Genomic DNA, 12,921 nt, shown 5'->3' on the forward strand with positions numbered 1-12,921 from the left:
TCCTGCAGGGAACTCCTAAAGCTGTCATAGCCCAAAACCTGTGGGATGTCGCTCCGGTGTAGAGGAGGAGGACATGCTCCAGATCAGGGAGTCTCTGCTGCACCATCAGAGGGACAGGGCATGACGGCTGCCTTCTCCTGGGGAGGGCTGCATGGGTGTGAGTGCGGGTGTGCATCCAGGGGTGCCCAGGGCTGTCCTTCCAAGCAGGGTCCCTGCACCCCAGGGCACTGTGCGCTGGAGCAGGGACTCTTCCACCTGCCAGGGTCAGCACTCAGCCTGCTCGGGGAGCTCCCCACAGTGCTGTGGGGAGAAGCTGTGGGGGGAAGGAATGACCCCCTGCAGGGCAGGGCAGGGTTCTTCTCCTGTTGAGAGGGTGCTGCGTGGGTCACGTTTGCTCACAGCTCCGGATCACCTCAACCCATTTCCCAGGGCACTTTTCCAGAAGCACCTCAAGGCAGGGGCTACCTGGGAGTGAAGGTGCTTTCCAGGTTCTTTGCTTTCAGTTTCCTGCTGTGCTGGTGGTGGTGAAAATGGTGTAAGGTTTGCCCCAGAGTAGGAGACTTGTACAGCATTATAGTGCTTGATCTACAGCTCTTCAAAGAACCTTGTCAAGCCCCTTCACCCACCTCAGCCTGCAGAACACCCAAACATCACCTTTGTGTCCTCTTCAGTATAGATCTGATCTGCACCGTAGGACCTGCCAACACGGAGATGCCCTGGGCAGTGCCCTGCTGCCAGGAGGTGTCTGCAGGGCAGAGCTGAGCACACAGCGGGTGGGATGGGGTCTGTGAGCGCTGGCAGGGAGGAAAGGTGGGGACAGCTTCCAGCAGGGACAGCTGCAGGCAGTTCCCTTCCCCAGAGCAATCCCTTGGTCTCCTCTCCTGCCCAGTAGAGCCTCTGCCATCAAGGGAGTGGGATCTCAGGCTGAGCCTGACCCTCGAGGAGGAGAAACTTCCAAGTGCCATCTCGGTGTCACCGTCCTCCCTCAGCAGAGGCATTGGGGCATTTCTCCACCTTCCCCTCCTGCCCATGCTGCCTTTGCTCTTCCTTTCAGACTCTCTGGGGACAAGGGGGCTTCAGGGGCAGCTCACACCCCAGCGCTGCAGGTACTGCCATGCAGCTGTGACCATGGGAGCAAAGCCTTTCAGCCCACCCTAACCTGTGGGTCTCTGGACAATGCAGTGTGGAGGGCTCAGGAGCGAGCTGGCTCTGCTCATGTCACTACAGTTTTAGGACATCCAAGATTTTCCTTTATGTTCTTGTGCAGGAATATGCTGAAGTGGATTACAGATGAGGTGAACAGTGACTTTCAGAAGCTGTCACCCCCTTTCCCAGGTCCCCCCTGCTGTGGAGCAGGGATAACTCCTTGGGAGCCCACAGGCAGAGCTCCACTCCTCACGGCACCCTTGGCCAGCATAAACCAGAGCTCCAGGCAGCGAAAGGGAAGAAGTTTCTGAAAGAAAGGAGAGAGGCACTGTGTGTTTTCAGGGGTTGGGTTTTGAAGGGCACAAATGGGAAGCGATTTGCTCAGAGCTGTCCTAACTTGTGAGTGTGCTTTCCTTCTTTGGCAGTAAACAAAGGGATTAGATGTCCAATGGCAGCTGCATCACCGAGTTCCTCCTCCTGGCATTTGCAGACACACGGGAGCTGCAGCTCTTGCACTTCTGGCTCTTCCTGGGCATCTACGTGGCTGCCCTCCTGGGCAATGGCCTCATCATCACCGCCATAGCCTGCAACCACCACCTCCACACCCCCATGTACTTCTTCCTCCTCAATCTCTCTCTCCTCGACCTGGGCTGCATCTCCACCACTGTGCCCAAATCCATGGCCAATTCTCTGTTGGCCACCAGGGCCATCTCCTATGGGGGATGTGCTGCACAGGGCTTTATGTTTCTATTTTTTATATCATCAGAATATTATCTTCTCACTGTCATGGCCTACGACCGCTACGTTGCCATCTGCAAACCCCTGCACTACGGGACCCTCCTGGGCAGCAGAGCTTGTGTCCACATGGCAGCAGCTGCCTGGGGCAGTGGGTTTCTCTGTGCTCTGCTGCACACGGCCAATACCTTTTCACTACCACTCTGCCAAGGAAATGCTGTGGAGCAGTTCTTCTGTGAAATCCCCCAGATCCTCAAGCTCTCCTGCTCAGACTCAGACTACCTCAGGGCAGTTGGGCTTCTCATGTTCAATGCCTCTTTTAGTTTTGCATGTTTTGTTTTCATTGTGCTGTCCTATGTGCAGATCTTCAGGGTTGTGCTGAGGATCCCCTCTGAGCAGGGATGGCACAAAGCCTTTTCCACATGCCTCCCTCACCTGGTCGTGGTCTCTCTGTTTATCAGCACTGGCATGGTTGCCTACATGAAGCCCCCCTCCATCTCCTTCTCATTCCTGAATCTAGTGGTGTCATTTCTGTACTCGGTGGTGCCTCCAGCAGTGAACCCCCTCATCTACAGCATGAGGAACCAGGAGCTCAAGGATGCCCTGAGGAAACTATTTCCATATACTATATTTCGACATCAGTGATGTAGCTGTCTTTCTCCTATGACTCCCACCATAGTCACAGAAAAGAGCAGGATGATCTCTTGTTCATAAGCTTTTTCCTTCCTTCCTTCCTTCCTTCCTTCCTTCCTTCCTTCCTTCCTTCCTTCCTTCCCTACTTCCTTCCTTCCTTCCTTCCCTACTTCCTTCCTTCCCTCCCTCCCTCCCTCCCTCCTTCCTTCCTTGTTAGACCTGTGGTAATATTATTCCTAATCTCGATTCTTAAGCATTTCAGTGTTCTGTTCTTGCCCAAAGACCTGATGTACATGAGAAGCCAGACTCCCTCTGTAATTTAAAAAAAAGAAAGGCACCAGCAGAAAATCCAGTTTCTCAGCTCCTTTTCCTGATAAATTTTCTGGAGCTGAGGGTGAAGCTCCTCTGACTCTGCAGTCCCAGAATGGGCTTTAGCAAGCCGAAGGGCAAGGGATGTAATACTGGAACGTGATTCATGATGCCCTGTTGTACTGGCTTTGGATGGGATGGAGTTAAATTTCTTATGGAGCTATGTTTTGGATTTGTGATTAAAGCTGTGTTGATAACACACCGATGCTTTAGTTACTGCTGAGCAGGGCTTACAAAGCATCACGGCCTTTTCTGCTCCTCGGGCTGCCCTGCCAGCAAATAGGCACTGCGCATACCCCAACCGGCCAAAGGGTTAGTCCATACCACATGACGTCACGTTCAGCAATTCCAGCTGGGGGAAGGAGAAGGAAGTGGGGGATACTCGGATTTATAGCGTTTGTCTTCCCTGGAGCCCTGCTTTCCTGGACATGGCTGAACACCTGCCTGCCAATGGGAAGTAGTGAAGGAATTCCTTGTTTTGCTTTCCTTGCCTGCGCAGCTTTTGCTCTACCTATTAAACTGTCTTTACCTCAACCCATGAGCTTTCTCACTTTTACTCTTCTGATTCTCTCCCCCATCCCACCTGGGGGGAGTGAGCAAGTGGCTGTGTGGTGCTTAGTTGCCAGCTGGGCTTAAACTACGACAGACTCCAAGGGCATTCTATTCTCCAGGCTGAATGAGCTGAACAAATGGACACTTCCATTGGAGAAAATCATCTTGCTGGAAATTACCTCCTCTGGAAGGGCTTCTCTGTGCTGTTGGCTATAGCGCGGTGTAAGGCTACCCTGGTCCGACTCAGTCATCCATTTCTCAGACAAACAGCATAGTGACATGACAAGGTCCTTTTTTACCTTCCCATGCACTCTTCTCAAACATGAGATTTCTCTCCACGCTCTTCCTGAGTGCGAATGCAAGTGAATAAACCATGAACAGTCTTTTTTTTCTGCAAATGAAAAATGTTTGTCTGTGCATGATACACCCTTGTATTTCTAATACTTGAGCTATCCAACATTTCAGCCAGGAGATTTTATTCTGCTTCCACAGATTCACAGCACAAATAACCCCTTCTAGCAGAGAGTATCTCCAAGAGCATGGTTTTCTCCAATGGAAATGTCCATTTGTTTCAGAAAAGCATGGAGGGGTGAGTCTAAGAAATCTGACTTTTAAAGACGTCCTCCAGTGGCTACAAAGGAAACAGAAATTACTCCATTATATCTATACATTGCAGATGTTCAAACCAAATCCTACCCAACATTTTACTAATCACAGTCATTCTGTCGTCTTTGAACTTTGAACTTACTTGCTTCATCATGCTAGCTCTGTGCTACCATTCTGCCAAGGCAATGCCCTGGAAGCAGTTCTTTTGTGAAATCCCCCAGATCCTCAGGCTTTCCTGATCAGAATCCTACCTCAGGGAAGTTGGGGCTACTGTCGTTAGTGTCGTTTTTGGTTTTGGATGTTTTGTTTTCATTGTGCTGTCCTATGGGCAGATCTTCAGGGCTGTGGTGAGGATCCCCTCTGAGCAGGGACGGCACAAAGCCTTTTCTACCTGCCTCCCTCCTGTGCTCATCGACTCCGTGTTTCTTAGAACTGGCATGTTTGCCTACCTGAAGCCCAACTCCATCTCCTCCCCACTTCTCAATCTGGTGGTGTCATTTCTGTACTCAGTGATGCCTCCAGCAGTGAACCCCCACATCTACAGCATGAGGAACCAGGAACTCAAGGACGGTATTAGGAAACTGATTCCATGGGCTCCTATTTAGCAGCAAGAAACATCCCATCTCTCCACAAGTGACTCCCAGGGTATTCTACACCAGTCCTGACTTTCTTCTTTATTCTCTCTATTATTATCATCATTATTATTTTGTTGTTATAATGCTTCTACAGTAATGTTTGGATTCTTCTTACTTCTACAGAGGGATGAACCCCCTCTCTCTTACCTGGAGCCTCTATAGAGGTGTCCAATGCTTGTTGAGTCTGAACCTGTCACGACCGCTCTGTAATAAAATGGGATCTCTTCTGTGCTGTGTGTTAACACTGGATTGGTTTTCCAATGCTGGTGTCAGGAGTAGGCAGGAAAAAGGGCTGTTGCTCAGGGTTCTGCACGACTGCAGGAGCAAAAGCCTCTCAGTCCCCTTGTGACCTTCTGGAGATCATGGATTGGATTTAGGACTCCCCTGTCAGTGCCCTGTGCCAGTGGAGGCCATGGCTGGTCACTGAGTGACATACCCAAGGCTGTCACATCTCGGACATGGCAGACACCATTGTTCCCAAGGGGAAACTGGAGCTGCCTGGAGATCCCCCAGGCTCTCTGGGGACAGAGGGTGCCCAAGGTGGGCAGTGAATGGAGCCCCACAAAGGGAGAGAGCAGCCAAGGTGGAGTCACCAAAGGTGAAGTGCTGACTTGGTGTGTCCACAGGGAAACAAGGACTCTGCAATGCCAGAAGGGACAGCGTGGACCCAGCAGCATTGGGAAGGGAGGCTGGAGAGTGATTAATGTCACCCTCATTCAGTGGAGGCCCACTCATCTCTGGTGTTGATGCAGAGGAAGGCTGTGGGTCACTTCGAATTGCTCTGTCACGGCTTGAGACACTTCTACATGTCTTGGACAGCCCCGGCACCTCAAATGCCACCAGGTCTTTTGTGTGAGGAACTACCTGCCACCCTCCATCCCCACTGATTCGAGAAGGAGCTCAGGCCAGGACCTCGCAGGCAGGAGCTTCTCTTGTGCACATCTGCACTGCAGCAAGAGGGTGGGTCTGTGGGGTGCATGGGGGAGCTGAACACCCATCCAGTCCGAGGGTTTCCAACCAGGCTTTGGATACCTGCACTGGCTCAGCGGGGTCACTGCCCTACAGAAGGGGAAATGGACCTCTTGCTGTCCCTGCCTAGGGACAGAAAGAGGGGTTAACAGAGGGGGAGATCTCCATCTCTTTTAGACACTTGCTCTCTGTCAAATCATGCTCTTGGAATTCGATGCCCTCCACTCTTTGGAGAGAGAATTCAAGGACGCAGTGAGAAAAACGATTTTGTAGCCATGTATCATCTCTAATAACTTGCCCAGCCCTATGCAGTCATGACACTGCACATGGTATCTAAGGGCAGGTCTGCAATCTGCTTGGTTTTCCTTGTGGTTATGGTCTCTGTCATGCTTATGTTCCTACAGAAATGTTTGGATCCATCCCAGCTCTGCTAGTGGCTAAACCTCCTGTGTCTGACCTTGAAACATTTGGTAAATGTTTACAACATTATCACAGCTGGCTCCCTAATACTATGTCTTTAAAAAGAGTCATGTCACTGCAGAGACCTTCAGTGCAGGTCCTGAAGACCAGGCTAGAAGTCAAAAGATCACGAAAGGACACTGTAATTCATCTGCACCCTGAAAGATCCTCTGGCTTTCGTCTGGTTCCCCACTGACCTGGAGGATGAGCTCAGCACCCCAGTGTGCTCTGTTGGGGACCCAGGTCTGGATCCAGGGCTCAGGTGTCAGTGCCGAGTGCAAAGAGAGTTGGAGAGTTGTCCCCTGGTTGCCTGCCTTGGGCTGCCACACATGCTATAGGCTGATGGCCAACACTCCTTCTTTCTGGAGGTGCATGGGGAGAGCTCAGGGGATGTGAAGGGACAGCGTGTGCCCAGGGGTGAGTAGGAAGCTTCACAAAATGAGAGACCACCCAAGGCGTAGTCATAAAAAGGGAAAACACTAAATCCAAGTGTGCAAAGGTAATTGAGGACTCTGCAATCCCAGGGGAGGCCACAGGGACCCAGCAGGCACAGGGAGGGATGCTGGAGAGTGAATCATGCATCTTCAGTAAAGAAACCTTGGCCTGGATCTGGTGTAGCACCCAAACACCTCTCATGCTTGTGGATTAAAGAAGAAAGAGAAATCCATTTCTGCACATGCAAGTCCAGGGCTGGCTGCTCTATGGCTGGGGCAGCAGGTGCTGATGGAGGAGACCCAGGATCACGGCTTTTCTGCTGCCCTGGGGAGAGGGGATGGCAGTGGGAATGGGGGGAAGGCAAAGGTTGTCTTGTTTTGGATTTTCCAGGATACAAGGAGCCTGGGTACATTGGCCTCCATTTCCTCATGCCATTGTTGGCCTCCTGTCTTGGGGCTGATGGGAGGGCTGACACCCGCCACCCTGATGCCCCTCCTCCCCATCTTCCTGGGACTGCTGTTCCCTTCAAAGGAGGCCACGTTTTGGTGGGAGATCCCAGAGCTCTGTAGCACCCTGTGGTGGGTACTGGGGAGAGGTGGGAGTGGGGCTGACCTTGTCTGAACAATGGAGCTGAGCATCGAGCTCTTCAGTGTGACCAGGGAGTGTGTTGGCTAACAGCATTGTGCTCACAGTGCAGAGCCAGGACTTGCTGCAGAGAAACCAAGTGTGGAAGGTGCAGAAGAGAAGCTCGGTCTGATCCCCTGCTCCCTGGACACGCGGGGAAGCTGCCAGGGGACACTTGTCCCAGGGCAGCCCCTCACATCACTCGTTTCCAGTGCTGGCTGCTCAGTCCGGCTGTGGGGCAGTCCATGGCCAGCTCCATCCTCCAGCACATCTCCATATCCTGACTAAGGAACAAAGGCCAGCCCAGCATGGCTCCTCTTCTGGACCAGAGCCCAAGAGGTCCTGGAAGATGGCTGTCTCCTGTGCCCATGTGGGATGCAGCTGGGCTGTGCAGGGACTGGGTGCTCAGGTCCCACACTTTCTGCTAGGAGGCTTGGGAAACTGGGAAGCCTCAGGCAGAGCTTGTCAGTGAAAGCTGAGGGGAAAAAGGTGCTGAATATCCCAAATCTTTCCAGGCCCTTGCTTACAAGGTCCCCTGCCCCACTCAGCAACAGCTACATATCTTCCTTAGCTGCCGTTGATAGCTGTTCTGGTTACCCAGCCCTTGCTGGTTCCAGCTCCAGCTGAGCTCTAACTATAGCTGCCCTAACTCTACCCCTGCATGCACAGACACAGTCTCGGTGTTCCCCCTGGGCAGCCTGTCCCTCTTTCACTGCCTGTGCACTTCCACCCAGCAGCCTGAGCTTGGCTGCTCCTGACAGGGCAGAGGTGGAGGATCACCAGGAGCAGCTCCTGAGGGAGCTCTCCAAGGAAAAGCTGTGCCCAGCCCTGGGCAAACTCTGCCCTGAGCACAGGGAAGGCAGGGGCAGGCTGGGAGAAGAGCAAGAGGCTCTGCAAAAGCCCAAGGCAAAACATTGCCAAAGCCCATACTTGAGCCTGGGAACTTTAGCTCTTCCCTCTAACACTCTCCCAGCTGAGCTTCTTCTGCTCTGCCCCAGGAGCCCTAGTCCCCATGCCACCTGTGCAAGGGCACAGAAAGATACAGAAGACGTGTGCTGCTCAGGGAGGTTCCCGGGAACAAGCTATGCCCAGCCCCAAGAGAGGGGAGCTGGCTTCTCCCTGCCCAGGCAGTGCCAAGCGCCCATCTCCTGCCACCCCACCTCAGCCTGCTGCTGAAAGGTTTCATCACAGCCCCCGAGGCAGCTGGGGCTGTCTGGGGCTCCTGGGCACTCTGTGGCAGAAGGACAGGACATGGGCACTGCATCAGCGGTGCTGGCAGCGGAATGACAAAATCTGCCTTGGGTGGCACAGCTGGGGCACTGCATGACTGATGCCTCCATGACCGGTTGGGATCCAGGTTTGTGGTGAATGCCAGATCCACGTTAGGAGTTCCAGGAGTCTTGTGGGCTTCCAGTTCAAATGTGATCAGAGCAAAGACAAGATACAGGCAACTGCAAAGGCTGAGGGTGGAGAAAGAAGCGTGGGGCTGATGAAAGACCTCTCTCCTTCCCCGTGGGGAAGAGAGGTCTCAGGGGATGCAGAGTCTGTGCTGGTGCCATGGCTCTCTTGCTTGGCTCCTGCTGGAGCAAGACTGTTTTGGTCAATGGGAGGAGATGACAGGCAGTGTGGAAGAAGACTTGAATACCTCCATGAATAGGGATGGCACAACCTCTCTTGGCAACTGACCTCATGGGGAAAACATTTCTCCTTATCCCCTGGTGCCTTCTCTGCTCCAGGCTGAACAAGCTTTGCTCCCTCACTCTTGCCTTAGATGGCAAGTGCTCCAGCCTGCCCCCAACCCAACCATCTCATAGCCCTCCTCTGAGCTTGCTCCAGCTGATCAATGTCTTGCATGTCCCAGGACAGACCCTTGCAGTACTTCACTTACTCCTGGCCTCCAGGCAGTGTGTTACCTGTTCAGGATGATCCGCTGTCCTCTTTCAGTGGCTGGGGATCAAGACACACAGATTTTTACGGGTCAAGTTCTCTCCTTGACCCTTGTGCCCTGCTGGGATTTCTTCACCTCTTTGAACAAATTAAGAAGAATGTCAATGTATTTCATAAGAGGAGAGAGTCAGACATGAAACTGAGAAGAAAATTACCTGGTCCAAAACGCTGGAGCTTCCAGGAAGCTTCCAGTTTTAAGGAAATTTTTCAGTTTCCAGTTTTTAAGTTAAAAAAATCAAACTTTTTCAGTTTTCCAGTGTTAAGGAAATTTGGATTGATGTCAGCAGAGAGATTGAAGCAGTGGGGCAGCAAAGACCTGCCTTTTCACTCTTCTTTCTTAAAAAATTTCATGAATGGCCACCAGCTCAATCGTGAGGCACAGTTATTGTCTGTTGCACTGACTGAGCTTTGCTGGAGCTCCTTTTGGGTGTAGGCGTATGGAGATGAGGAATTTTTTCCTTTCCCCATCTCCTGCAGTCAGCGTCACATTGGTGCATGGAGGAGGACAAGAGATTGACACAAGAAAAGTTCACACCAGGGACAAGGGAAATCTTTCTCCTCGTGAGGACAGTCAAGCACAGGAAGTGGCTACCCAGAGAAATCATCCAGGTACCATTCTTGGAGGTTTTCAAGGAGCAACGGGGATCAAGCCCTGAGCAACAAGCTCTGACCCCGGAGCTGACCCTGCTGGGCTGGAGACCTCCTTCCAACCTGTATGTACTGGTTTTGGCTGATGATTTAGTTGTTGCTGAGCAGTGTTTGCACAGCATCAAGGCTTTTTCTGCTCCTCAGACTGCCCCACCAGCAGGCAGGCTGGGGGTGCACCAGAAGTTGGGAGGGGACACAGCTAGGACAGCTGACCCCATCTGACCAAAGGGATAGTCCATACCATATGATGTCATGCTCAGAAATAAAACTGGGTGGGGTAGAGGTCAGAGGCAGCTGTCATTGCTGGGGGATTGTCTGGGCATTGATTTGTTGGTGGTGGCAATTGTTTTCTTTTGCATCACTTGTTCTTCTTGGGGTTTATTTTCCTCTCTCATTAGATTTGTTTTTTCTTCTTTTTTAGCAGGTTCATCACTACACCTGCCAATTAGAGCCAACAGCGTGGAGAAAGGGCAGAGGAAAAGTCCAGGAGAGGGGATAGCGGTGGGTTGTTCCTTGTGAGGCCCTGTCAGTTGTAGCAAAGTGAGAGTCCATCAGGTACATCAGCATCACGCGGCCATCGAGTGAACCAGAGCATGGGGGAGGGCAGTGGAGATGCCAGTCATGGTGACAGGTTTGTCAGGGGGCAGCAAGGGACAACTGCTCTGGAAGGCACAGGTAGTTGGGAACCCAGGGGTATCCCCAGGTGAGCAGGGAGGGGGCTCACCAGCCTGAGCTCCCAACAAGGGAGCAGGGGCCTCACAGCTGGAGGCAGTTCAGAGTCCAGATCATCTGGCAAGGTTCGGGTGAGGGAGCAGGTCCAAGGTGAAGCCAGGAAGTTGATCCACAGGTTGGGGTCAGGATGAGGCCCAGTAAGGGATACTGGGGTCAAGCACAGCCCAGAGCTGCCTCCTCCCCAGCAGGACCTCAAGCAGAGGAGCGTATATCCTGCACCTCTCCCCCATTGTGCCCCTTCCCCTCTGCCTGACAAAGGGGCTGAAAGTGGCTGTGGGAGGTGGTGTGCCGAGCTGGGTAAGGTGAAGGCCCTCCCGAGTGCCCATCTGTCCCTTGGCAGGAGGATGACACTGTTGCTCCTTGTTTTCCCCACCTGTGTCCGCTGCTCTTGTTCTAGCTCCCGGGCTCTCTGGCATGGGGCGTTCAGTTGCCTTTCAGACACTTGACCCTGTGGGTCCTGCCATGGAAGTGTCTGCGTGGAGGTGCCCAAGCCCCCTTCTAACCTGTGGGGCTCCAGGCAATGCAGTCCATGAGGTCTACGTCTGTAGCCTACAGCATACGGCTATGAGGCCTACGTCTCCTTTAAACTACACAATCACAGAATCACAGAATCACTAAGGTTGGAAAAGACCTGTAAGATCCTCAAATCCAACCATCAACCAAAAAAAAAACCCACCACCATGCCCATTAAGCCATATCCCACAATGCCGCGTCCACGTCCACAATGCTACTGTCTTCTTGTGGGAGTTCTTCCAGGCTGTCAGTTATCCTCCAGAAAACAACAGCTCTCCCTTTGCAATAGCTGTGATATCTGTGGTATCTGTGATATCTTGGTTTTGTCCTTCGAGTCAGGAGATTTATGCATCACTCCTTCTTGGTCACTTTCTCCATGGCTGGGCTAAGAAAGGCAGAGGAGTTGGGAGATCTGCACTTGGAAACCGCACTCGTCCATTTTTAGCACACTACAGTTTCTCTTTTGGGGGCAACTCACGAGTATGACTGCCTTTTAGCTGAGAGCACATGGCAGCACAAGACTTGCATGGGCAGATCAACTCTCCTGACTGCAGTAAGCCACACCTCCAAGGCTCACGACTTTCACTGATAGCAATGGAAATGCTTTCTACCCCTGCAGAGAACACCTTCCCAGGGGGATAGGGGCATCTAAGAAGTAATTCAAGGTAGAGCTAAGCCCCTCTGCCACACCTCATGCTGTAGAGAAGAGCAGGAAAGGAACTTCCTCTGGGGATGAACATGGACATCCAAGCTGGTCACCTCCATTCCCCGTAGTAGAGTGACTGCAGAAAGAGGACAGACGGTACACTGACGTGAGGACAGAGTTTGTCTCATTGGAACAACGACCCCTAGAACGGGGTGGGTCACCCCTGACTTCACATCCCGAGTTATCTCCCGAGGCTTGGGTGGGAGCTGGTGGTGATGAACACAGTGGTTACAGACACAGTTTTAGGCCCAGAAGTCCAACAACCTCCAGCTGCTGGAAAGAGGGAGTCTGCTGAAGACCATTCGGCTCAACTAGATGTAGTGCCATGGGGGTTTTTGGATCATAATGGGTGACTACCTCATGCAGGGGATAGAGGCACTCATCTGTCGGCCCTACCAACCCTCCAGAGAGGTTTGCTGCTTGCTGGGGACCAGGATCCAGGGTGTTGTGGTGGAACGTTCAAAGCTCGTCTGTCCCTCTGACTACTACCCCCTGCTCTTATTCCAGGTGGGCACAAATGACACTGCCAGGGGAAACCTGGACAGGATCAGAAGTGGCTACAACTCTGGGGGTGGTAGTGAAGGGCCTGGGGGCCCAGATGGTGTTCTTCTCAATCCTGTTGGTGAGGGGAAGGGGTGCGAGCAGAAAAGCTCTAGTAGGACAATTTAATAATTAACTGCGGCACTGGTGTAGGGGACATGGTTTTGGGTGCTACAACCATGGGCCCCTGTCTGCAGACCGGCATCTGCTTGGGAGAGATGGGATCCACCTCACTAAGCAGGGCAAAGCTGTTTTTGCCAACAGCCTGGCTGACCTCATAAGGAGAGCTTGAAACTAAGAATGATGTAAGAGGGAGGGAGTAACGATCAGTCCTCTAAGGGAGTGACAGACAGGATCAATGAGCAAAGGGCATGGAGTGCTGTGATGGGAAGGGATCACAAAATCAACAAAATGGGCCTCAAGTGAGGTCATCTCCAGCACTTTCATGTAAGCAAGGAAATGCCTACAAAGCACCATGAGGGAGAAATCTCTCACACCCTCTCCAAGAACTCCACACGCTGGGTTACCTCTCTAAAGCATCTGTACTTTAACGCATGTAGTACAGGGCATAACCATGAGGATTTAGAGATCTGTGTGCAGCTGCAGGACAACAATCTTGTTGCGATCATGGAGATGTGGTGGGACGGCTTCCGTGACTGCAGTGTTGCCATG

At 52.3% G+C, this 12,921-nt stretch overlaps 1 protein-coding gene across 1 annotated transcript; it reads left to right on the forward strand.

Annotated features, from left to right (window-relative positions):
• The first annotated feature begins 1,587 nt into the window (after positions 1-1,587).
• On the forward strand, positions 1,588-2,526 carry LOC132320192 (olfactory receptor 14A16-like). The gene has a single exon (XM_059832463.1). It carries the CDS (start codon positions 1,588-1,590, stop codon positions 2,524-2,526), a length of 939 nt encoding a protein of 312 aa, XP_059688446.1.
• The last annotated feature ends 10,395 nt before the right edge of the window (positions 2,527-12,921 follow it).

Source organism: Gavia stellata, chromosome 34 (assembly GCF_030936135.1).
Source record: "Gavia stellata isolate bGavSte3 chromosome 34, bGavSte3.hap2, whole genome shotgun sequence".
Classification (NCBI taxonomy): Eukaryota; Metazoa; Chordata; class Aves; order Gaviiformes; family Gaviidae; genus Gavia; species Gavia stellata.

What these genes read in the sequence shown, in the direction of transcription:
- LOC132320192 (XM_059832463.1), top strand. Translation starts at nt 1,588, where the DNA reads ATGTCCAATGGCAGCTGCATCACCGAGTTCCTCCTCCTGGCATTTGCA.